We start from the raw sequence: 25,097 nt of genomic DNA, 5'->3' as shown, positions 1-25,097 counted from the left end.
GATCAAATCTTGGAAATGGGTTTTTAAAAGCAAAAGAGGGATTCTGAACTAAGATCAGATCATGTAATCCGATTTTACATTTGATCTGGATCAAACCTGCCCTTTGGGTTTTTCAAAACTTTGAGCAAGTTTGGGATCTATTTCCTCCAAAAAACAGGATTATCTTTATCCCATCAGAAGGGTGGATTCAGTTGTGATTTTTCGAACAAAATAAAGTTTTTTTACATGAATGATCACAAAATCAATGTTTACTGATGATATATAAATTTCTTTATATTTCAAGCATATATGAACCATGTCACATCTAATGAGATATGGTAAACAACAAATCTTGCTTACCCAACTAGAAAAAAATGCAGATGGAGACACATCTCCTTAAGGCAGAGATGGAAAGAGCTGGTATCTGTCCTGTAAATGATCTTTGAGTATTGTATAGTATTCAGAGCCGGACAGTAACGCAGTACATTTACTCGAGTACAGTACTTAAGTACAATTTTGAGGGATCTGTGCTTTACTCAAGTATCATTTTTGGGGAGTACTCATGACTTTACTCAAGTAGATTTGAGAGGCAAATATTGTTCTCTTTACTCCGCTACATTTCTATCCATAACCGGAAGTGGCCGTTACTTCTAAAAACCCTCAACATTTAGTTTCCCACTCACACGTGATTGTATTGCGCAGGCGCACGATGAGGAGCCTATCAGCAGGGCCAGACGGAATCCGCGTCCGCGAGTATATAGTATCGTGTATTTGATCGAGTACGCATCAAGTTCTCTGTTGTTTAGTGTTGCGATCTGATGATTTTATGGCGTGATCGATTCCAAAGACATTCACAGTCTACTTCTCAAGCGAATCTTATAGATCGTGATCGGTTCTAAAGTAGATTACAGAACAAGCCAATTTTACCTCACGCAAAGCAAAAGTAAGCAGCCTGTCTATATTAATGTCTTACATGATATGGTTCTCGTGACTCGTGTTCGTATTGCATCACGTGTTTTTGTTGATAAAAGCAAGCTTAGCCTACACATTATACTTGGGTTTAAGAAGCAAACTCACACACAACAATGAGCGAAGAAGTTTGTTAAAGCGCTTATGTTTTTTTCTACATTAATTCCTTTCTTATTCATCTCATGTGCTGAAACAGCATCACTGAAAGATCCATTAAAGTCGTCAAAAACACTACTGAGATCGTCATAGTTTAAAACTATGAACAGCGTTTACATGATCATCATTATAAAAACATGTCATTCTGCATGAAAAATGTATATAAATAAACAAGTAGGTCTATATTCAATAATTGTGTTTATAAAACATGTTCATATCGTTTTTATTTAGGTTTAATTGCAATTGTGACAGCTGATTTGTAAATGCTTTTATTTAGTAAAGTTTAAAGGCCCATTCTCTCAAATCTTAACAATTTTTTTTAACTTATATCACATTTCAAACAATATAAAACTATTCCGCAGATTAAGAAAGAAACTCTGCGCAGAATTAACAAAAGAAGTCGGAAGCATGTCAAGATACGTACATTGAAATAAACTTCCTTACATTTCTTTACATGTAACAGTTCAGTTGGCCTAGACAGGATTACAATAGTGTTTGTTGAACTGTCTCCAGCTTCAATGTTTGACCACTGTGTTTATGATTAAACTGGTTTGCAGTGACATTAATTTCTTAATTCATGCCAGGAGTGAAAAATAATGAATCTGTGACGTTCGTTATTTTGAATAGAAATCATCACTCATAAAACATTCATTCTCGTCTTCTCAATGGTGCGCATATTTGAAGAGATTAATATTAATTATAACATGTTAGAAAATATTTAGTCATACAGAATAACATTTCTATTCATTTGACTTTCAATTCCTTTTACATTCTCCAAGGTATTAACATTAATATTTTTCATAACTCCATGTAGGACGTTTCTGTACATAAATTTAAGCACCGTGGCAGTAGTAATGCAATATTCAGAAAATGTACTCTTGTTACTCAAGTACTTTTAATAACAAGTACTTCAGTACTTTTACTTAAGTAGACTTCTGACTGTAGTACTTTTACTTGAGTAAAATTTAGCAAGGGGTATCTTTACTTTTACTCAAGTAATGAAGCTGTGTACTCTGTCCGCCTCTGCATATTAGATCATACAGGCATATACTTTCAGCAAAAAATTGCAGGTGTTTAATAGTCAAGTGTGTGGTAAGGGGTAGGGAGGTTTGAAAAACAATTGTTTCTACATTAACAGTAGAGCTTTAGAAAACACATTTTAAGAGATATGAGGGTTTGTTATCTGTAAGTCTCTGTGCATGTTCATGCATTCATTCAGTCGGATTCTTGATGCATTTGTGGTCTCCTCGAACATGTACAATACTAAATATAACTTTGGTTAGAAAAGAAACCAAAAACGAAACGATAACATGGTTAATTTTAGTAAAAGACGTGTTTTGTTATACAGCTTTATAAAATGAATAAACGTATTATATTTGAAACAAGCTTATGTGGTTTGGATAAAGCTCCTGGCAACCGAAAGCAATATTAAATATTAAAAGTACAGCGAACTGTCGTGAACGTGGTGGGAGAGCCCAAGTGCAGCAAGCGAGGATGAAGGGGTCAACAGAAGCTTTAATATTAATCACAAAACAAAAACCCACGATGGGGGGAAAAACTGAATAAACTAGAATACAAAACTGAAAACAAACACTTCCCACATGGGGGGCAAAAATAACCAGACAGGATAACAAACAAGCTACTTTAGGGAATACATACACTGTAACCGTAACGTGGACAAGGCATGGAGACAAGTACAGGTAAGAAAACATGTACAACAAACGAGCACAAGACAATAGACAAGAGGGCATTATATAACGAGACTAACAAAGGAAATAACGATGGGCAGGTGTGGGTAATGAGAGGAGGAAAGCTATACTAGGAACGAGAGGGGCGGGGCCAAATGACGAGACTGGAGAGAATCCATATTAAATCCAGATTGACAATAACATGCTTCTCTCCACATAAAACACGTGAGTCTGTCATGATTCTGCCCCTAGACCAGAAAATCAAGACAAGAGAAGGCAGAATCATGACAGCGAACAGACATGATTTCCCAGCACAGATTTTCCTGTCCAAGAACAAAACAAACTTTGATGCCTGCTGTGATCTGCTTATTGGCCTTGTAGCAACATCATGGTGTGTAGAGGATTGTTATCTTCAACACTGTAATACATCAGAGAGATCAGATATTAAAATACACTCCTCACATTCATTATCTTAAGACATTTCAGATTTATTTTATCCACAAGTATTGCTACAAAACCAAATATTCACAACTACAACTCACAGTAGTGTCTGTAGTTGACAGTGTGGATCCTTCAGTAGATCAGAGAGCAGCTTCACTCCTGAATCTGTCAGATTATTACCTCTCAGATCCAGTTGTGTCAGATGTGAGGGGTTTGATCTCAGAGCTGAAGTCAGAGCAACACAACCTTCAGATCCAATACTGCAGTAACACAGACTGAAGAGAGAAGAAAATAAATGAAATAATGACAATAACATTTAGACAATAATTAATAGTAAAATTATTCAATATTATTATGTCCCTTTTTACAAGATACAAGTAATAAATTAAATGATTGTAAATCACTGTCATTATACAATAATATCATGAATAGTTTAATATATTGAAGTTAGTTATTAAAATGATCTCAGTTTGGTGATAATTCTGTATGAATCTGAATCAACAGAGAGTCATTGACTGACAGTCACTGTTGAGTCTCTTACATATAAAGATGATTCTGATAAACTTATGAAGACCTTCATTTACATAATACATACACATGTTTAACTTTATTGCTTTAAGGATTTTCTTACTTTAGTGTCTTCAGTTTACAGTTTGTATTCTTCAGTCCATCAGAGAGCAGCTTCACTCCTGAATCCTTCAGATTATTGAGACTCAGGTTCAGTTCTGTCAGACTTGAGGAGTTTGATCTGAGAACTGACGCCAGTGATGAACAACTTTTCTCTGTCAGATTACAGCGACTCAGACTGAGAGAGAAATAACAAGATAACAGTGAAGATATAAACACATCAAGAGATAATGTTTGAACAATTAGAATCATCTGCACAAGAGCTGAAGCAACATCTGCACCTGATAGAGAATCACTGCAAGAACTGAACCCTGACAGACAATTATAAATAAAAAACAAATGAATGAAAATCTGAAAAAAGCCACAAGAGAGCAGCTCTCACTCTATAGATGCAGTGAACAATTCCATCATGTTTTATTGTGTCTCTGTAGGACATTAACTACAGTAATGTTTGTCATTTCAACCGGACGATCCGACGGTCGCTGCTCGCATCGCGGCATGCCTGAGTGACATCTCGCTTTGGATGAAGGATCATCACCTGCAGCTAAACCTTGCAAAAACGGAACTGCTTGTGATCCCGGCCAACCCAAAGATTCACCACAACCTTGCCATTCAACTAGGCTCATCAACGATTACACCGTCCAGCACAGCCAGAAACCTGGGAGTGGTAATCGATGATCGGCTTAACCTCACAAGTCATGTTGCCAGCACCACCCGGTCCTGTAGATTCATCCTCTACAACATTAGGAAAATTAGACCTTTCCTATCGGAGCACTCTACGCAAGTCCTAGTCCAGGCTCTTGTCCTGTCCAAATTGGATTATTGCAATGCGCTTCTGTGTGAACTTCCTGCTTGCACAATCAAACCTCTCCAGATGATCCAGAATGCGGCGGCAAGAGTGGTCTTCAATGAACCGAAGAGAGCGCATGTAACTCCGCTCTTCATCAGGTTACACTGGCTCCCTGTTGCCGCCCGCATAAAGTTCAAGGCTTTGCTCCTGGCCTACAAGACCAACACCGGATCTGCACCATCGTATCTCCACTCGCTATGTTCCTGCCAGATCACTGTGGTCTGCAAAGGAACAACGACTAGTGGTACCATCCCAAAAAGGAAAAAAGTCACTCTCCCGTACCTTCACTGGATCTGTTCCACATTGGTGGAATGATCTACCAGCTGCTACAAGATCAGCAGACTCGGTTGCCATCTTTAAAAAACGCCTAAAAACGCATCTCTTCCGTCAACACGTCGCTGATTGATTTTTCCTAATTCTCTTCCCTTTCCTTCTTTTAAAAAAAAAAACACACTTACTAACCTCACTATTCTTAGCTTTGTATACTTTGCTAGGCTTTAATGGACTAGTTAGATGCACTTATGTATTTTGTTGCCTATGTTGTTATAATTGCTTCTAATGTTTCCTCATCTGTAAGTCGCTTTGGATAAAAGCGTCTGCGAAATGACTAAATGTAAATGTAAATGTGGACTGTTAGATGTTCAGGTGAAACTGCAGGTAAAGACTCACTGAGCTGTTCTGGATGCTTTGATCACTGGCAGAAGCCTCAGAAGACCTTCATCTGATGGATCATATTTCCTCAGATTAAACTCATCCAGCTTCTCTTCTGAGTTCAGTAACACAAACACCAGAGCTGACCACTGAGCAGGAGAGAGACGGACTCCAGTAAAACTAAACTCATCTCCTCTGTTCACATATGTTTGTACTTCCTGCACTAGAGAATGATCATTGAGTTCATTCAGACAGTGAAACAGATTGATGGATTTCTCTGGAGAGAGATTCTCTCTGATCTTCTTCTTAATGTACTCGACTATTTCCTGTTTACTGTCAGAGCTTCTTCCTGTCTGTGTCATCAGATCTCGTAAGATTGTCTGACTGGACTCCAGTGAGAGACCCAGAAGAAATCTGAGGTAAAGATCCAGGTGTCCGTTCTCACTCTGTAAGGCCTTGTCCACTTCACTCTTCAGTAAATCCCTCATGTTTGATCTCAATCCGCTGAAGTTTTCTGATGTTTGCTGAAGAAATGACAGAAACTTGAACAAAGCAGCGAGAAACTCCTGAACGCTCAGATGCACAAAGCTGAACACCTTCCCCAGGTTCAGTCCAAACTCCTCTCTGAAGATCTGAGTACAAACTCCTGAGTACACTGACGCTTCTCTGACATCAATGTCACACTCTCTCAGATCCTCCTCATAGAAGATCAGGTTCCCTTTCTCCAGCTGTTGAAAAGCCAGTTTTCCCAGAGACTCAAGACTCTTTCTAGCCTGCTGAAGATCTACCTCACATTTCCCATCATACTTCTGACTCTTCAGTTTGATCTGAAACATCAGGAAGTGTGTGAACATGTGAGTGAGAGTCTTGGGGATCTGTGCTGGACTCTCTGCTTCACTCAACATTCTCTGGAGAACAGTGGCTGAGATCCAGCAGAAGACTGGGATGTGACACATGATGTACAGACTTCTGGATGATTTCATGTGTGTGATGATTCTGTTGGCCAGACTCTCATCATTGATTCTCTTCCTGAAATACTCGTCCTTCTGAGGGTCATTGAATCCTCGTACATCTGTGATCAGATCAACACACTCAGGAGGAATCTGATTGGCTGCTGCTGGTCGAGAGGTGATCCAGATCAGAGCAGAAGGAAGCAGATTCCCCTTGATGAGGTTTGTCAGCAGCACATCCACTGACGCTGATTCTCTGACATCAAACAAACTCGGATTCTCTGAGAAATCTAGAGGAAGACGACACTCATCCAGACCATCAAAGATAAACACAACTTTATAATCATCAAAGTCTGTCGATCTCCGTTCTGTTGTATCTGTGAAGAACTGATGAAGAAGATCCATCAGACTGATATTTGTCTGTTTGATCAGATTCAGTTCTCTGAAAGGAAGTGGAAATATGAAGTGAAGATCTTGATTTGTTTTTTCTTCAGCCCAATCCAGAATGAACTTCTGCACAGAGACTGTTTTTCCAATTCCAGCGACTCCTTTAGTCAGCACACTTCTGATGGGTTTGTTTAGTTCAGGTGAGACTTTAAAGATGTCATTACATTTGATTTGTGTTTCTTGTGTCTCTGATCTTCTGGATGCCGTCTCAATCTGTCTCACCTCATGTTCATTATTGATGTCTTCACTCCCTCCCTCTGTGATGTACAGCTCTGTGTAGATCTCATTCACAAGTGTTGAGCTTCCTTGACTTGAGATTCCTTCATTCATTCTCTGGAATTTCTCTTTTAGTCTGGATTTGTGTTTCTTCATGTATAAAGGGGCCAATTCTGATAAACAAAGAGAATATAAATAAAAATACATGTTTACGATTAGAAAACATTTATATATTTGACCTTAAGAGTGTTTTAAGATTTTGCTGATCATGACATTAGATGAACACAAAAAGCTTCATGGTTCTATTGTGTTGATTTATTAACTGTAAATGTATTTTTACTAATAATCATCAGTAAATACAGACATTGTGTCTGTTCGTCTGAAGGTAAAGTGATGTCATAGTCACATGACTGAGAGCTCTTACTGGTCTGTAGTTTGTCAGCGAGGTCTGTCTGCTTCATCTTCCTCAGGACGTTCAGTGTGATCTTCAGAAACATCTCTCTGACTCTGATCTGATCTTCATCATCCTCCTCTTCTCTCTCAGAGCATGATGGGTAATCTGGACTCAGTAGACTCTTGAAGATCTTCAGCTCTTTCTTCATCAGAGAGATGAGTTTGTGCTCAAGCTCCTGAAAACATTGTTCAAACACACATGATTTAGTTTTCTTATGAGGGCAGAAAATGGTTTTAATGCTCATTTTAGTGAACACAGTTTTATTCTAAATAGCTTGAACCTCATTTCATGAAACCTGTAACACATTTAAACACTATAAACACACATCAAAACTACACAAACAAAATCATATTTTCTTTAGTTCATATTTTGCCTTCAAATGATTCTCAAAGCATCAAATACACATCAGCATTGATAACACACTGAGATCAATTTCAAATCAATATGATCGTGACTTCTTACTACAATGAATCAGTTTGAAACTAAACATCTAAACATGTTTCAGAATCATCAGTAATAATAACAGTAATCTGTGTAAAGCTGCAGTACGACTGACAGTAAAAGAATCTCATGAAACGCCCCTTAAACATACAGCTTTGATTTTGGGCTTATAAACATATTTTGGGATAAAACTATTTATTCATATTCATATATACATGGTTGTTACACAGTAGTTGCTTCGCCTCCATTTCTCAACTTTACACACACACAGACACGTGCACAGGGGGGTTACTCAGGTTGCCCGGGCAACCTCCCATATGCCCTTCTCGACTCACGTTGCCCTTCCAAGGTGGAAAATAAATAAATAAAACAATGGATGCTGTTTTTCACATACGTCTAGATAAAAAAAACGCAAAGCCTCATTCACTTCCATATTCGGGCAACCAAAGTGAAAGTCAGAAGGGGAAGGGCAAACTCTGTTTACGTGGCTGCAGCGCTGCACGCGACCGGCACCTGAGCTGATCCTGCATGAAGGAGATTGTCACGGTTATCGGGTGATACGACTCAGCGTTGTCTAGGGCGTCCGGGGTAAACTCAAACCGGACACTCATTTGTCCTTCTTTTTGGAGTTGTGCTGAATCGGCCTAAACAAAACCCGCTTTAGAACATTTATTGGGACGCAGCAGCATCGCGTCTGACGCCGTAAGATCTCCGGTCAAACAAATGATTGGCTGAAAGAGGTGTCAAATTAATATCTGATATATCATTGGTTAAAAACGTAAACAAGCCTCCACGACGTGGAAGTGGAGTCCACATGTTGACTTCGTCACATCATAACGGTAACTTGCTGAAACGTGAGACCTCATTTAATCCGGAATGGACAAAAGAGCACAACTTTATATAAAAAGGCTGTAGAGACACTTTTCATGGAGGTCGCTGTGAAGTGGACGTTTGTAGCACTGAGAAACAAAGTAACCAACGAGCTGCAGGAACATCTTCAGGTCAAATAATTTTTCTAAGAATTGTCTGGCAATGAATAGAGTAGACTGTTTCAGAATCACTGTATCATGAGACCATCGATATGATGCACACAATTGAATTGTAGTTGCGAGTACAACAGATGCAGTTATTCTTGCCTCACTAAATGCTGAGTGTCCTCCTTTTTGGTGTTATGGAAATGGACACCATTACGTTGTCAGAAAAGGTGAGTTTGTGATGTATAACAAACATTTACATTTATTCATTTGGCAGACACTTTTATCCAAAGCGACTTACAAGTAGTTTTTTACAGTGACACATTACTGCAGAGCAATCAGGGGTAAGGTGTCTTGCTCAAGGGCACTTCAGTCATGACCTGCTGGCACTGAGATTTGAACCTGCAAAACTTCTGATCACAAGCCCAACGCTCTAATCCCCAGGCCACAACTGACCCCTTGATGATTGACACGTTTAGCCTAAATAATAGGCTACTATTTTTTTTGGTAGGTAGGCATTAGGCAAACTAAGCTACATGTCTGCTGATAGTTAGTTTCTTACGTTTCGTTTTAGCAAGAAGAATGAATGATGGAATGCTTCACATTAATTATTTTATTCAAAATGGTTAAATGCATAAATCCTATCACTATTTTGGGTATTGTTTGAAGCCAAGATGCCCACTAAAGAGAGGCGGATTCAGGAGAGGGAGACATGATTCAGGGAGGCATTTTGATGGGGATATTGATGTAGGGACTCAAGTCATGTTTTTCTGTGTTATTATTAGTACTCATTAAGGTGATTGAGTGCTGTATTTCAGTGTTTTACTTCTTTATATATATTTTAATAAAGACCCTGTTATTCTCAGTCCTTCATATAGCCTGTGAGTTGTTGTGTTTTTTGGGGGGGGGTTGCCCTTTTTCAGGTCAGAGCAACTGCCCCTCAAAATTCCTCTGCATGTCCCTGCACTGACATACACAGACACGAACACACACACGCACAGACACACACACACACACACACACACACACTGACAGACACGAACACACAGACACGGACACGAACACACACACACTGACACACACAGACACGAACACACACACACGGACACAAACACACACACGCACAGACACACACACACACACACACACACACTGACACACACAGACACGAACACACACACGCACAGACACACACACACACACACACACACACACACACACAGACACCAACACACACACACACTGACACACACAGACACGAACACACACACACACACACACTGACACACACAGACACGAACACACACACACACATACGGGTCTATGTGAATTACAAGGACACTTCAGCCCAAACCAGTTTTTTGCTGTAATAGAGGGACACACCTTTCCGCTTGCACTAGAGAGTTGATCTGTACATCAAAAATTTTAATTTGAGTCACACATCACAGATCTCACTTTAGAATTAATTTAAACACAACACAAGTGATAATATGACAATCTGACAAAATACACAATTATGAGGACATATTATAATTACATGCAATCCCCGCCTATGACAAAAACGTTTTTATAAGGACAGTAGCTATAAAACACACACACATGTCGTTAAAGTGTATTAATGGGACACACATGAATTAATAGGACATAGCTTCACATACACAAAATGATGGCATTGTGTATTAAAAGGACATTGCTGAACCATGAGGAAAACTGAGTAAAGCATTAAATCACTCTTATCAGACTTCTGTCTGTCAAACCTTGTGGTCACAAAGTTCTGGTCTGTTAATAATCCTATAAATATCAAAATCCTCTAAAGGTAGTAGATTGTTTTCTTACTAAGCTCATAAACTTAGAAACAGCCTCCCCAGCCCTGTTAAGGATTCAGACAGACTCCATCCGTTTAAGTCTACAAACTCATCTCATTAACCAAGCATACACCTAATTCAATGCCCAAACAATCTTATGCTGCAATAATAAACTTAATCAGAATCAAACACACAGATTAATGTATATAGAAGTGTGAATGGCCTCTACCCTAATACCTGCTTTTTGTCTCTAAATGTCTCATCTCTGGACTACCATGGATATCTGGGGCCCACAGAGCAGTTCCAACCATGCCATATATTTTTCTATGCACACCTATAAACACCTGATGCCAACAGACTTCGCTAAAGTGAATGTAACTGAAAACTTAAAAACACAAACACGGAAGTGAAAAAGTAGTGTATTATAAGGACATAAGTGATCTATAAGGACAAACGGTTTAACACAAACACACAAGTGAAAAAGTAGTGTATTATAAGGACATAAGTGATCTATAAGGACAATCAGTTTAACACAAACACAGAAGTGTAAAAGTAGTGTATTATAAGGACGTAAGTGATCTATGAGGACAAACACTTTAACACAAACACAGAAGTGTAAAAGTAGTGTATTATAAGGACGTAAGTGATCTATAAGGACAAACGGTTTAACACAAACACACAAGTGAAAAAGTAGTGTATTATAAGGACATAAGTGATCTATGAGGACAAACACTTTAACACAAACACAGAAGTGTAAAAGTAGTGTATTATAAGGACATAAGTGATCTATAAGGACAATCAGTTTAACACAAACACAGAAGTGTAAAAGTAGTGTATTATAAGGACGTAAGTGATCTATGAGGACAAACACTTTAACACAAACACAGAAGTGTAAAAGTAGTGTATTATAAGGACGTAAGTGATCTATAAGGACAAACGGTTTAACACAAACACACAAGTGAAAAAGTAGTGTATTATAAGGACATAAGTGATCTATGAGGACAAACACTTTAACACAAACACAGAAGTGAAAAAGTAGTGTATTATAAGGACGTAAGTGATCTATAAGGACAAACGGTTTAACACAAACACACAAGTGAAAAAGTAGTGTATTATAAGGACATAAGTGATCTATGAGGACAAACACTTTAACACAAACACAGAAGTGAAAAAGTAGTGTATTATAAGGACATAAGTGATCTATAAGGACAAACGGTTTAACACAAACATAAAGACATGTAAGACAACAAATGGTTCAACAAACTGAAGGCAACATCCTTAGGTCTGCTGAAACTGTTAACACAAGGCTTATCCCGGTACAGTGAGACACTTTGACTGGTGCAATTTAATAACATATATTAAAGTAATATTATATCAAAATAATGACCTTTATGAAAGTACTTTTACATGTTAGTAACTTCCAAACTGATTTTTCTTCTTGGAGTTTAAATCTATACTAAGCAGGATAATGGTACACCCAGCCAGTTGAAATCACAAAATACACTTCTCCAGGATGAAACAAGAGTCCTCTTGTTCTGTTTGCATCCTGATCACACTGACAAAATTGATTTTGTAATAACAACCAGCTGTCTGTACATTTGACCTCATATAGCAATGCAATAAAGCATACAACCTTTCATAGAGTGTATACAAGGACTTTGTTTTTCTATGATATGACTTTATCAAAATGCCATTTGTTACATAAAGATATGAAAACATAAAACAGTACACCAAGTTTGGGAACGAGAAGCAAAGTTTAATGTGTGCTTTTTCAAAAATAAAATACAACACTCAAATGAATTGAGTTAAAGTAATATAAAATGTACCTTTGATAAACTAAATAATATATTAAAGATCAAAGCATATTATCTTAATAGATAAACAGAAGTTTATAACCTTGATCACACATATAAAACAAAATAACCAAGACACATTAAGTATTTTGTGCCTGCCTCTTTCTTAGTGTCAAACCCCTATTCCTGACAAAATCTCTTATGTTTTGTAAAGAGCGATTAGACAAAGCTGGGTGCTCAGAACTCTTGCACTGCTGGCAATAAATTTTAGTGGCAAGTTTTCCCTGTGTAATGTGGCTTTTAAAATGTCTCATCACTGCTGCGATTTCAGTCGGTGACCATGGCTGTTTTTGTTTTCTTCTGGCATCCTTTTCAGCAGGATTTTCAAGAACGACTACAAAAAAGAAAAAACAGATTCCTATAGTAAACACCATGATGTCTCGATCTCATCTCCTAAGTCTCCCAATAGAATATAAATTATCTTTATTCTAGCCTTGTTTGAATCATTGCTAGTCTCGACTGAAGTGTTAAGCGGCTGTTTTGGCCTACTTATTTGAATAACATTTATAAAGCCTTTAAATGAATAAGTAGATAAAAACTTCCTTCTTGACTTACCTGGAGATGGATCTTCTAAGGCAGTTTCAACATCTATGAAAGGAATAATACAATACTGTCAAGGTTTTGGTGTCACATGTTCATTTCTATACAAGCAAAAACTAGAGTTAACACCATGATGTCTCGATCTCATCTCCTTAATCTCCCAACTAGGTAAATAGTTATCTTCTGTTGACATTCCGTTTAAAATATAATTTTTTTATTCTCATGTAATATTCTAATTTATTAAACACTGAATTCTGAGTTTTCATTATCTGTAAGCCATAATAATCAAAACCATCATTCAAGAAATAACGGCTTGAAATATTTCACTCTATGTTTAAATGAACTTATCTAATATATGGGTTTCACTTTATGAAATGAGTGACATAAATATTGACCTTTTTCATGATATTCTATTTTTTTAAGTGCATCTGTATATATATACATATATAAATAGTTTGGTTCCAAAATATAATGTCTCAGTTTTTAAACTTTTTCAAAAATCAAGTTTTTTAATTGAAGTTTGATTTATATTAATTGAAATGCGCTTTTTGTTTATTTTGACTGAAGCCTTAACTCAAAAAATACAGCTAACTAACACAATAAAAACATGTTAACATACATGAACATGAATTTTGAAAAGGTTTAAAAACAGAGTTATCTCATTTTGTAACAGAAAAATGGATCTTCACCCCACCCTCACAACACAACATTAACAGTTAATATGAGGACACACAACACAACCCAAAGCCCAATCTGACTGTAGTAACAGAAACATGGATCTTCACCCCACCCCCACAACACGACATTAACAGTTAATATGAGAACACACAACACAACCCAAAGCCCAATCTGACTGTAGTAACAGAAACATGGATCTTCACCCCACCCCCACAACACGACATTAACAGATAATATGAGAACACATAACACAACCCAAAGCCCAATCTGACTGTAGTAACAGAAACATGGATCTTCACCCCACCCCCACAACACGACATTAACAGATAATATGAGAACACATAACACAACCCAAAGCCCAATCTGACTGTAGTAACAGAAACATGGATCTTCACCCCACCCCCACAACACGACATTAACAGTTAATATGAGAACACATAACACAACCCAAAGCCCAATCTGACTGTAGTAACAGAAACATGGATCTTCACCCCACCCCCACAACACGACATTAACAGTTAATATGAGAACACACAACACAACCCAAAGCCCAATCTGACTGTAGTAACAGAAACATGGATCTTCACCCCACCCCCACAACACGACATTAACAGTTAATATGAGAACACACAACACAACCCAAAGCCCAATCTGACTGTAGTAACAGAAACATGGATCTTCACCCCACCCCCACAACACGACATTAACAGTTAATATGAGAACACACAACACAACCCAAAGCCCAATCTGACTGTAGTAACAGAAACATGGATCTTCACCCCACCCCCACAACACGACAATAACAGTTAATATGAGAACACACAACCCAAAGTCCAATCTGACTGTAGTAACAGAAACATGGATCTTCACCCCACCCCCACAATACGACATTAACAGTTAATATGAGAACACACAACACAACCCAAAGCCCAATCTGACTGTAGTAACAGAAACATGGATCTTCACCCCACCCCCACAACACGACATTAACAGTTAATATGAGAACACACAACACAACCCAAAGCCCAATCTGACTGTAGTAACAGAAACATGGATCTTCACCCCACCCCCACAACACGACATTAACAGTTAATATGAGAACACACAACACAACCCAAAGCCCAATCTGACTGTAGTAACAGAAACATGGATCTTCACCCCACCCCCACAACACGACATTAACAGTTAATATGAGAACACACAACACAACCCAAAGCCCAATCTGACTGTAGTAACAGAAACATGGATCTTCACCCCACCCCCACAACACGACATTAACAGTTAATATGAGAACACACAACACAACCCAAAGCCCAATCTGACTGTAGTAACAGAAACATGGATCTTCACCCCACCCCCACAACACGACATTTACAGTTAATATGAGAACACACAACACAACCCAAAGCCCAATCTGACTGTAGTAACAGAAACATGGATCTTCACCTCACCCCCACAACACGACATTAACAGTTAATATGAGAACACACAACACAACCCAAAGCCCAATCTGACTGTAGTAACAGAAACATGGATCTTCACCCCACCCTCACAACACGACATTAACAGTTAATATGAAAACACACAACACAACCCAAAGCCCAATCTGACTGTAGTAACAGAAACATGGATCTTCACCTCACCCCCACAACACGACATTAACAGTTAATATGAGGACACACAACACAACCCAAAGCCCAATCTGACTGTAGTAACAGAAACATGGATCTTCACCCCACCCCCACAACACGACATTAACAGTTAATATGAGAACACACAACACAACCCAAAGCCCAATCTGACTGTAGTAACAGAAACATGGATCTTCACCCCACCCCCACAACACGACATTAACAGATAATATGAGAACACATAACACAACCCAAAGCCCAATCTGACTGTAGTAACAGAAACATGGATCTTCACCCCACCCCCACAACACGACATTAACAGTTAATATGAGTACACACAACACAACCCAAAGCCCAATCTGACTGTAGTAACAGAAACATGGATCTTCACCCCACCCCCACAACACGACATTAACAGTTAATATGAGAACACACAACACAACCCAAAGCCCAATCTGACTGTAGTAACAGAAACATGGATCTTCACCTCACCCTCACAACACGACATTAACAGTTAATATGAGAACACACAACACAACCCAAAGCCCAATCTGACTGTAGTAACAGAAACATGGATCTTCACCCCACCCCCACAACACGACATTAACAGTTAATATGAGAACACACAACACAACCCAAAGCCCAATCTGACTGTAGTAACAGAAACATGGATCTTCACCCCACCCCCACAACACGACATTAACAGATAATATGAGAACACATAACACAACCCAAAGCCCAATCTGACTGTAGTAACAGAAACATGGATCTTCACCCCACCCCCACAACACGACATAAACAGTTAATATGAGAACACATAACACAACCCAAAGCCCAATCTGACTGTAGTAACAGAAACATGGATCTTCACCCCACCCCCACAACACGACATTAACAGTTAATATGAGAACACATAACACAACCCAAAGCCCAATCTGACTGTAGTAACAGAAACATGGATCTTCACCCCACCCCCACAACACGACATTAACAGTTAATATGAGTACACACAACACAACCCAAAGCCCAATCTGACTGTAGTAACAGAAACATGGATCTTCACCCCACCCCCACAACACGACATTAACAGTTAATATGAGAACACACAACACAACCCAAAGCCCAATCTGACTGTAGTAACAGAAACATGGATCTTCACCTCACCCTCACAACACGACATTAACAGTTAATATGAGAACACACAACACAACCCAAAGCCCAATCTGACTGTAGTAACAGAAACATGGATCTTCACCCCACCCCCACAACACGACATTAACAGTTAATATGAGAACACACAACACAACCCAAAGCCCAATCTGACTGTAGTAACAGAAACATGGATCTTCACCCCACCCCCACAACACGACATTAACAGATAATATGAGAACACATAACACAACCCAAAGCCCAATCTGACTGTAGTAACAGAAACATGGATCTTCACCCCACCCCCACAACACGACATTAACAGTTAATATGAGAACACATAACACAACCCAAAGCCCAATCTGACTGTAGTAACAGAAACATGGATCTTCACCCCACCCCCACAACACGACATTAACAGTTAATATGAGAACACATAACACAACCCAAAGCCCAATCTGACTGTAGTAACAGAAACATGGATCTTCACCCCACCCCCACAACACGACATTAACAGTTAATATGAGAACACACAACACAACCCAAAGCCCAATCTGACTGTAGTAACAGAAACATGGATCTTCACCCCACCCCCACAACACGACATTAACAGTTAATATGAGTACACACAACACAACCCAAAGCCCAATCTGACTGTAGTAACAGAAACATGGATCTTCACCCCACCCCCACAACACGACAATAACAGTTAATATGAGAAAACACAACACAACCCAAAGCCCAATCTGACTGTAGTAACAGAAACATGGATCTTCACCCCACCCCCACAACACGACATTAACAGTTAATATGAGAACACACAACACAACCCAAAGCCCAATCTGACTGTAGTAACAGAAACATGGATCTTCACCCCACCCCCACAACACGACATTAACAGTTAATATGAGAACACACAACACAACCCAAAGCCCAATCTGACTGTAGTAACAGAAACATGGATCTTCACCTCACCCCCACAACACGACATTAACAGTTAATATGAGAACACATAACACAACCCAAAGCCCAATCTGACTGTAGTAACAGAAACATGGATCTTCACCTCACCCCCACAACACGACATTAACAGTTAATATGAGAACACATAACACAACCCAAAGCCCAATCTGACTGTAGTAACAGAAACATGGATCTTCACCCCACCCCCACAACACGACATTAACAGTTAATATGAGTACACACAACACAACCCAAAGCCCAATCTGACTGTAGTAACAGAAACATGGATCTTCACCCCACCCCCACAACACGACAATAACAGTTAATATGAGAAAACACAACACAACCCAAAGCCCAATCTGACTGTAGTAACAGAAACATGGATCTTCACCCCACCCCCACAACACGACATTAACAGTTAATATGAGAACACACAACACAACCCAAAGCCCAATCTGACTGTAGTAACAGAAACATGGATCTTCACCCCACCCCCACAACACGACATTAACAGTTAATATGAGAACACACAACACAACCCAAAGCCCAATCTGACTGTAGTAACAGAAACATGGATCTTCACCTCACCCCCACAACACGACATTAACAGTTAATATGAGGACACACAACACAACCCAAAGCCCAATCTGACTGTAGTAACAGAAACATGGATCTTCACCCCACCCCCACAACACGACATTAACAGTTAATATGAGAACACACAACCCAAAGTCCAATCTGACTGTAGTAACAGAAACATGGATCTTCACCCCACCCCCACAATACGACATTAACAGTTAATATGAGAACACACAACACAACCCAAAGCCCAATCTGACTGTAGTAACAGAAACATGGATCTTCACCCCACCCCCACAACACGACATTAACAGTTAATATGAGAACACACAACACAACCCAAAGCCCAATCTGACTGTAGTAACAGAAACATGGATCTTCACCCCACCCCCACAACACGACAATAACAGTTAATATGAGAACACACAACCCAAAGTCCAATCTGACTGTAGTAACAGAAACATGGATCTTCACCCCACCCCCACAATACGACATTAACAGTTAATATGAGAACACACAACACAACCCAAAGCCCAATCTGACTGTAGTAACAGAAACATGGATCTTCACCCCACCCCCACAACACGACATTAACAGTTAATATGAGAACACACAACACAACCCAAAGCCCAATCTGACTGTAGTAACAGAAACATGGATCTTCACCCCACCCCCACAACACGACATTAACAGTTAATATGAGAACACACAACACAACCCAAAGCCCAATCTGACTGTAGTAACAGAAACATGGATCTTCACCCCACCCCCACAACACGACATTAACAGTTAATATGAGAACACACAACACAACCCAAAGCCCAATCTGACTGTAGTAACAGAAACATGGATCTTCACCCCACCCCCACAACACGACATTAACAGTTAATATGAGAACACACAACACAACCCAAAGCCCAATCTGACTGTAGTAACAGAAACATGGATCTTCACCCCACCCCCACAACACGACATTTACAGTTAATATGAGAACACACAACACAACCCAAAGCCCAATCTGACTGTAGTAACAGAAACATGGATCTTCACCCCACCCTCACAACACGACATTAACAGTTAATATGAGAACACACAACACAACCCAAAGCCCAATCTGACTGTAGTAACAGAAACATGGATCTTCACCTCACCCTCACAACACGACATTAACAGTTAATATGAGAACACACAACACAACCCAAAGCCCAATCTGACTGTAGTAACAGAAACATGGATCTTCACCCCACCCCCACAACACGACATTAACAGTTAATATGAGTACACACAACACAACCCAAAGCCCAATCTGACTGTAGTAACAGAAACATGGATCTTCACCCCACCCCCACAACACGACATTAACAGTTAATATGAGAACACACAACACAACCCAAAGCCCAATCTGACTGTAGTAACAGAAACATGGATCTTCACCCCACCCCCACAACACGACATTAACAGTTAATATGAGAACACACAACACAACCCAAAGCCCAATCTGACTGTAGTAACAGAAACATGGATCTTCACCCCACCCCCACAACACGACATTAACAGTTAATATGAGAACACACAACACAACCCAAAGCCCAATCTGACTGTAGTAACAGCAACATGGATCTTCACCCCACCCCCACAACACGACATTAACAGTTAATATGAGAACACACAACACAACCCAAAGCCCAATCTGACTGTAGTAACAGAAACATGGATCTTCACCCCACCCCCACAACACGACATTAACAGTTAATATGAGAACACACAACACAACCCAAAGCCCAATCTGACTGTAGTAACAGAAACATGGATCTTCACCCCACCCCCACAACACGACATTAACAGTTAATATGAGAACACACAACACAACCCAAAGCCCAATCTGACTGTAGTAACAGAAACATGGATCTTCACCCCACCCTCACAACACGACAATAACAGTAAATATGAGGACACACAAACCAACCCATATGAAATCATCATCATTAGCATTCATTCACTTCACAAAAACTTACCGTCAGTGTTTTACTCTCATCTCCACAGACGAGTGACGCAGGTTCAACGGTTTCTGAAGTTACTTGTGTAGTATTAGCATGTAAATTTCTCTACATAATTGAAGCTTTGTTTGAATAATTAGCAAAATAAAATGTAAGAAATATGTATCTGTTAAAATGATCTGTAAATACTTGGTGTCTCCATGGCCATTCAGAATCCCCATAGTTATAACGTATTTCCTCCCCACGACTAATGTCCTTAATAGCAAATACACACAGATGGGGCTTTTTGTCCACGGTTATTATTTTAATTTTGCTGTTGGGGTTCAGGTGGTCATCATTAACAAGACGCCCTAAAGAGTCATCTTCTTTGGCAGCATCAACCCTGAAACAGCAAAAACATAATGCTACTGTACCTTTTGGGTGTAATAAAGCAATAACCCTGTGAGGCAGTGGGTTACAGTGCATTTTATAACAGCTAAGGGTGTTTGCGGCACGATGCAGAGTCATTAAACCCTGTAGCTGTTATAAAATGCACTTGTATCCCACTTTCTTCATGGGGCTGACTGCCTTTATAAAACTGTTGTTTCATATGCGTAGCAAGGTTTCATAAAATAAAGCAAATTAAGTGGGCTTAAGAAGGGCTTCGAACTCGGCTCAACCAATCAGGACCAGAACTTCATAGTAACACAATAAGTCACATAGAAGTCACTAGTTTCTGATTGACTGATCGTTCATTTGCAATATTTACATTATAAATGGAATAAAGCCATATACATACCAGAATTGTTTTCCATTAAAATGGAACTCAAATAAAAACACTTAAAGTTGAAGTCTTCTTTCCTTTTCTTCTTTATTTATGACCTCTCCTCGATATTCAACATGAAAATCACCTTTATTGAATTGAGAAGAGGTAAACACTCCCCGACCTAACGGAGAATTAGTCTGATTAGCGAAAAGATCCAAAAAAGGTGTTGGAGATCCCTGACTTAAACATAGGTCTCAGTTACTTACCTTTGAATGAATTGATGTATTTTGCAACAAATCCACCCTAATCTTTACAGATTGATGCATAAAAGACGGCCTCGTCTTTTTTTTAGCTCTCTTGGGCCTTATTCCTGACATTTTCTGCAAAGGTCCAGAAAAAAACCCAGCAAATCATTTTTTTGTGATTTACTGTTTTCTATATAAATCATCCTACGTAATGTATTAAACATTCTGTTAAAACAGGTCCTTTATATCTTCAATACTGAGTAATACTGAACTTAATGATTTGACCGACATTGTTACGTATGATTATTAAGCTGAAATATCTGCAGAAACCTTAAGAAACATTATTCATAACTCATAGAGATCTATAATGTGGTCTAAGTAAAATGACAATATTTCAGTTACAGTTACAAAATCTTTTGCCTTTCTACAATGTTGCATAAAGAATTGTTACAGTTGTATGCAGATTAGATTAATCTTCATGTCAATAACAGGTAAAGCAGTGACGCACTATTACCACATTTTGCTAAATAATGTAATCTCAAACCAACAATAACGTGATGAGTTACTTAATAGGCCAGAAGTACATTTTTTCACGCGAAATACTCTAGCACACCACAACTGTTTAATTAGTATGTATCTTTTTCCGACTTGTAGGAATAAAGCTGCCGATTAAACTGTTTATTAATTATTTTTATTCATAAATAAACTGTTACATTTTAATTCATCAAGCTTTATCAGTGCTCCTATAAACAGTTAATCAAGTAAGCTTCGGTGTTACACCGAAGCTTACTTGATTAACTGTTGATACTCTTTGATTTTACAATCGTCTTATTAACAATAGTAGTTTAAAATGTAGCGCTTATCTTTAGTCTTACCTTGTCGGCGATGAGTGATAAGCGTGTATTCCTCGAGACATCCACAGCAGGAACGGCTTGGGTCACACGCACAGTGTTTTTTATTTATAATTTGGTGAATGTAGCAAATAATGGCTATTACTTTGTATTTAAAACTTTATCTTTTTCAATTATCTTTGTCAACGCGATGATTTGACAAAACACGAAATTATGAGGACATCTGGCGGTAAACCAATCAGAAGCCGCGATTTCATACACAAGCATTAATAATTAATGAGGTGGCGCGGTACCGAGTCCGGCCTACAGGGGCGCATGTCCGATACACACGTCAAACACAAATTCAGGTCAATGTGAATTATAAAGACATTTGGAGAAACTTTGGATTTAAGCTCCCCCTAGCTGTAGGATCACTTCTACATTGCCCGAATTATGAGGACACCGGCCATGTCCTCATAATACCAAATGTCCTCATAATGTGGCGTGTATTCATATGAAATGTCCTGCTAAATCACAAATACCAACACGCACAGACACACACACACACACACACACACACACACACACAGACACCAACACACACACACACTGACACACACACACAGACACCAACACACACACACACACACACTGACATACACAGACACGAACACACACACACACACACACTGACACACACAGACACGAACACACACACACACACACACACAGACACCAACACACACTGACACACACGGACACGAACACACACACACACACACGGACACACATACAAACACACACAAACACACACACACACACACACACACACTAGCGTGCACATACACTCACCTGGAAAACAGACTCCATGTGCTTCCCTTTGATTGAGACATTTGTTGTGTTTCTGTAATGTAACAATAAATGAAATATGTGTTTCATACAGTGAACACTTGGATTAATGTGTGTATCTGTCAGTAAAGTGTTCAGTGAATATCTGCAGTAACATCAACAGCACAGACTCAGATCAGAGAATAAAGACTGATGAAGTGATTTACTCGTCTAAACCATCAGACTGTTCTCACCTCACATCTGGATCATCACAGTCTCCTGAACTGAATTTAAGTGGTTGACCCATTGATGCTTCACTCTTCATGGACACACAGCTGGGTTTAGGAGATTCTCCACCAGTCAAACTAAAACAACATTACAACACTTTACTTCATGTTCAGTTTTATGCATTATTCAATAAAGCACTTGTATTAATGAGATATTTCACCCAATAATAATACTTTATATAAATGATAAAAACATATTTCAATATAATTCATAACAAAATAATTAGTAAATGTCTTTACATTTTAAATATTATAAAACCACAAATAATAAATGAAACTAAACTGAAACAATTTAAACTAAAGTAAGTTATTAAATACAAACTCTAACATCTGTCAGACCAAAACACATCTAACTATAGATAATAACACATTTAAGTTTATTAAAATCTTTCATTTCTCACCTTTTGGTCTCTTTGGAGAGATTCATGATGAACACACAGTGTCAGAATATAAAGAGTTAATCTCAAACCTGTAAACAAAATACTGATGTGTTATGTGTCATCTCAGAAATACACACTTCTTTCCCATCAGTCCGTCCACAACATTGAGCTTCACATTTGCTCTTAACAGAGAAACTAAGTTTTCAAAACGTCACTTTGAATGTTTTGAGTTTATAAACACACTTCCTGATTCCAGAAACAACACAATATTTAGGGTCAGCTGTGGCCTAATGGTTAGAGTGTTGGGCTTGTGATCAGAAGGTTGCCGGTTCTAATCTCAGTGCCAGCAGGTCATGACTGAAGGGCCCTTGAGCAAGGCACCTTACCCCTGATTGCTCTGCAGTAATGTGCCACTGTATAAAACTACTTGTAAGTCGCTTTGGATAAAAGCGTCTGCCAAATGAATAAATGTAAATGTAAATTTAAGACAGTTCTTCAACCAATAAACTTAATGTGATGTTCAGATCAAGACGATATTAAATCTACTGAATAAACATGAGGCTGTTTATACTTACTGTGTTTTTAGCTTGTTTATGATTTATTTTCTTGAACGAGGCTTTGCTGTAAAATGGCTCCTGCTGTAATAGTTTCACTTTCACCTGCAGTTACCTGTGAAGGAGGAGGAGCCACCAAACATGACACACTTGAGTGAAACTCTTCACAATATGAATACTTATGAAGTTTATTCTCCAGTGACGCTCTTTCTCCAGTATGGATTATGTGATGCTGCTTAACTGGCTCTAATACTCACACCACACTCAAACACTTCACTTCTCTTCATTATGGATTTACTAGCAATTCTTACCATCGTCATTCAATAAAAAACATATTCCACAAAAAGGCTTTGCATGGTTTTCTCTGTTTATTTAAAATAAATGTTTTATCACTTATAACAGATAAATGGTGTTTCTCCAGAATGTGAGCACATATTGAAGGTCTGGGAACCATGATGGCTTTGAATGAACGGCCCGTGGGTGAGACGTCTGAGGCTAACTGGGTAATCTTCCTCCACTGAAGATGTGTTTGGGCTCTCCAGTGAATTCTCTTGTGGACAGTAAGCGCACTATTGTGTCTGAAACGCTTTCCACACTGAACACATGAGTACAGACGCTCTTCAATGTGAGTTCTTATGAGCTTTGCCAGTCGGTCTTTGTATGAGACTGTTTTCCACACTGAGTGCAGGTGAACATCTTTTCTCCAGTGTGGACTCTTATGTGCATGTGAGAGAACCAACGTCAAGGTAAGTGATCCACAAGCTCAACTCATAGACGCTTGATCATTTATTTCTTCCTCCAGACGACAAGACATAAAACAAAGAGAAACAACATCAAACTAACAGAAATGACTTGACAGGACTTATAAGAGAAACAGATTCAACCAGACCATCTGCCCCTTTCCTTAGAAAGGTATTAGACGAGACCATTTAACACAACAGGGGATAATTACACAATTCTCAAGATTAACAACTTTAACATGGGTTTTGTAATATAAGCATATCCACAATTATCGATAAACTCAAGCAATAACTGATACTGGATTTATCGGCTTAAAAACCAATCGCTTGAGAAACTGTTGTTGAATTCTCCCCCCGGCTCATCGGTAGATGGCTCGTCCTGGCGGAACCAAGATCGCATAAGTTCCTTGCTCCTGTCCGGACTCAGATCTTTGTCACCCCGGAACTTTC

The 25,097-nt window shown here is 38.9% G+C and overlaps 1 protein-coding gene across 2 annotated transcripts; it reads right to left on the bottom strand.

Annotated features, from left to right (window-relative positions):
* Positions 1 to 1,305: 1,305 nt before the first annotated feature.
* Positions 1,306 to 24,024, bottom strand: LOC306891721 (NLR family CARD domain-containing protein 3-like). 2 transcript variants are annotated; one of them, XM_079452209.1, is made up of 9 exons: positions 23,929 to 24,024; positions 23,375 to 23,442; positions 22,941 to 23,051; positions 22,711 to 22,762; positions 7,399 to 7,603; positions 5,380 to 7,147; positions 3,865 to 4,038; positions 3,335 to 3,508; positions 1,306 to 3,210 (listed from the first exon to the last, which is right to left on the bottom strand). In XM_079452209.1, the coding sequence occupies exons 2-9, from the start codon at positions 23,398 to 23,400 to the stop codon at positions 3,159 to 3,161; spliced, it is 2,562 nt and encodes an 853-aa protein (XP_079308335.1). In that variant the 5' UTR covers positions 23,401 to 23,442; positions 23,929 to 24,024; the 3' UTR covers positions 1,306 to 3,158. The 2 variants fall into 2 exon arrangements, with proteins under 2 accessions (XP_079308335.1, XP_079308336.1); XM_079452210.1 differs by having other exon boundaries at positions 1,364 to 3,210; positions 3,414 to 3,508; positions 23,929 to 24,020.
* Between the last annotated feature and the right edge of the window lie 1,073 nt (positions 24,025 to 25,097).

Source organism: Barbatula barbatula (genome assembly GCF_947034865.1).
Source record: "Barbatula barbatula genome assembly, chromosome: 3".
Taxonomy (NCBI): Eukaryota; Metazoa; Chordata; class Actinopteri; order Cypriniformes; family Nemacheilidae; genus Barbatula; species Barbatula barbatula.
This window is presented reverse-complemented; position numbering and strand designations above follow the sequence as displayed.

Excerpts from the sequence above, each read along its gene's own strand:
- LOC306891721 (XM_079452209.1), bottom strand. The coding sequence starts at position 23,400 with ATGAATCTCTCCAAAGAGACCAAAAG. Across the intron at positions 22,763-22,940 it reads TGTGATGATCCAGATGTGAG|AAACACAACAAATGTCTCAA; the intron begins GTGAGAACAGTC and ends GTTACATTACAG. Across the intron at positions 4,039-5,379 it reads AAAGCATCCAGAACAGCTCA|TCTGAGTCGCTGTAATCTGA; the intron begins GTGAGTCTTTAC and ends TTTCTCTCTCAG.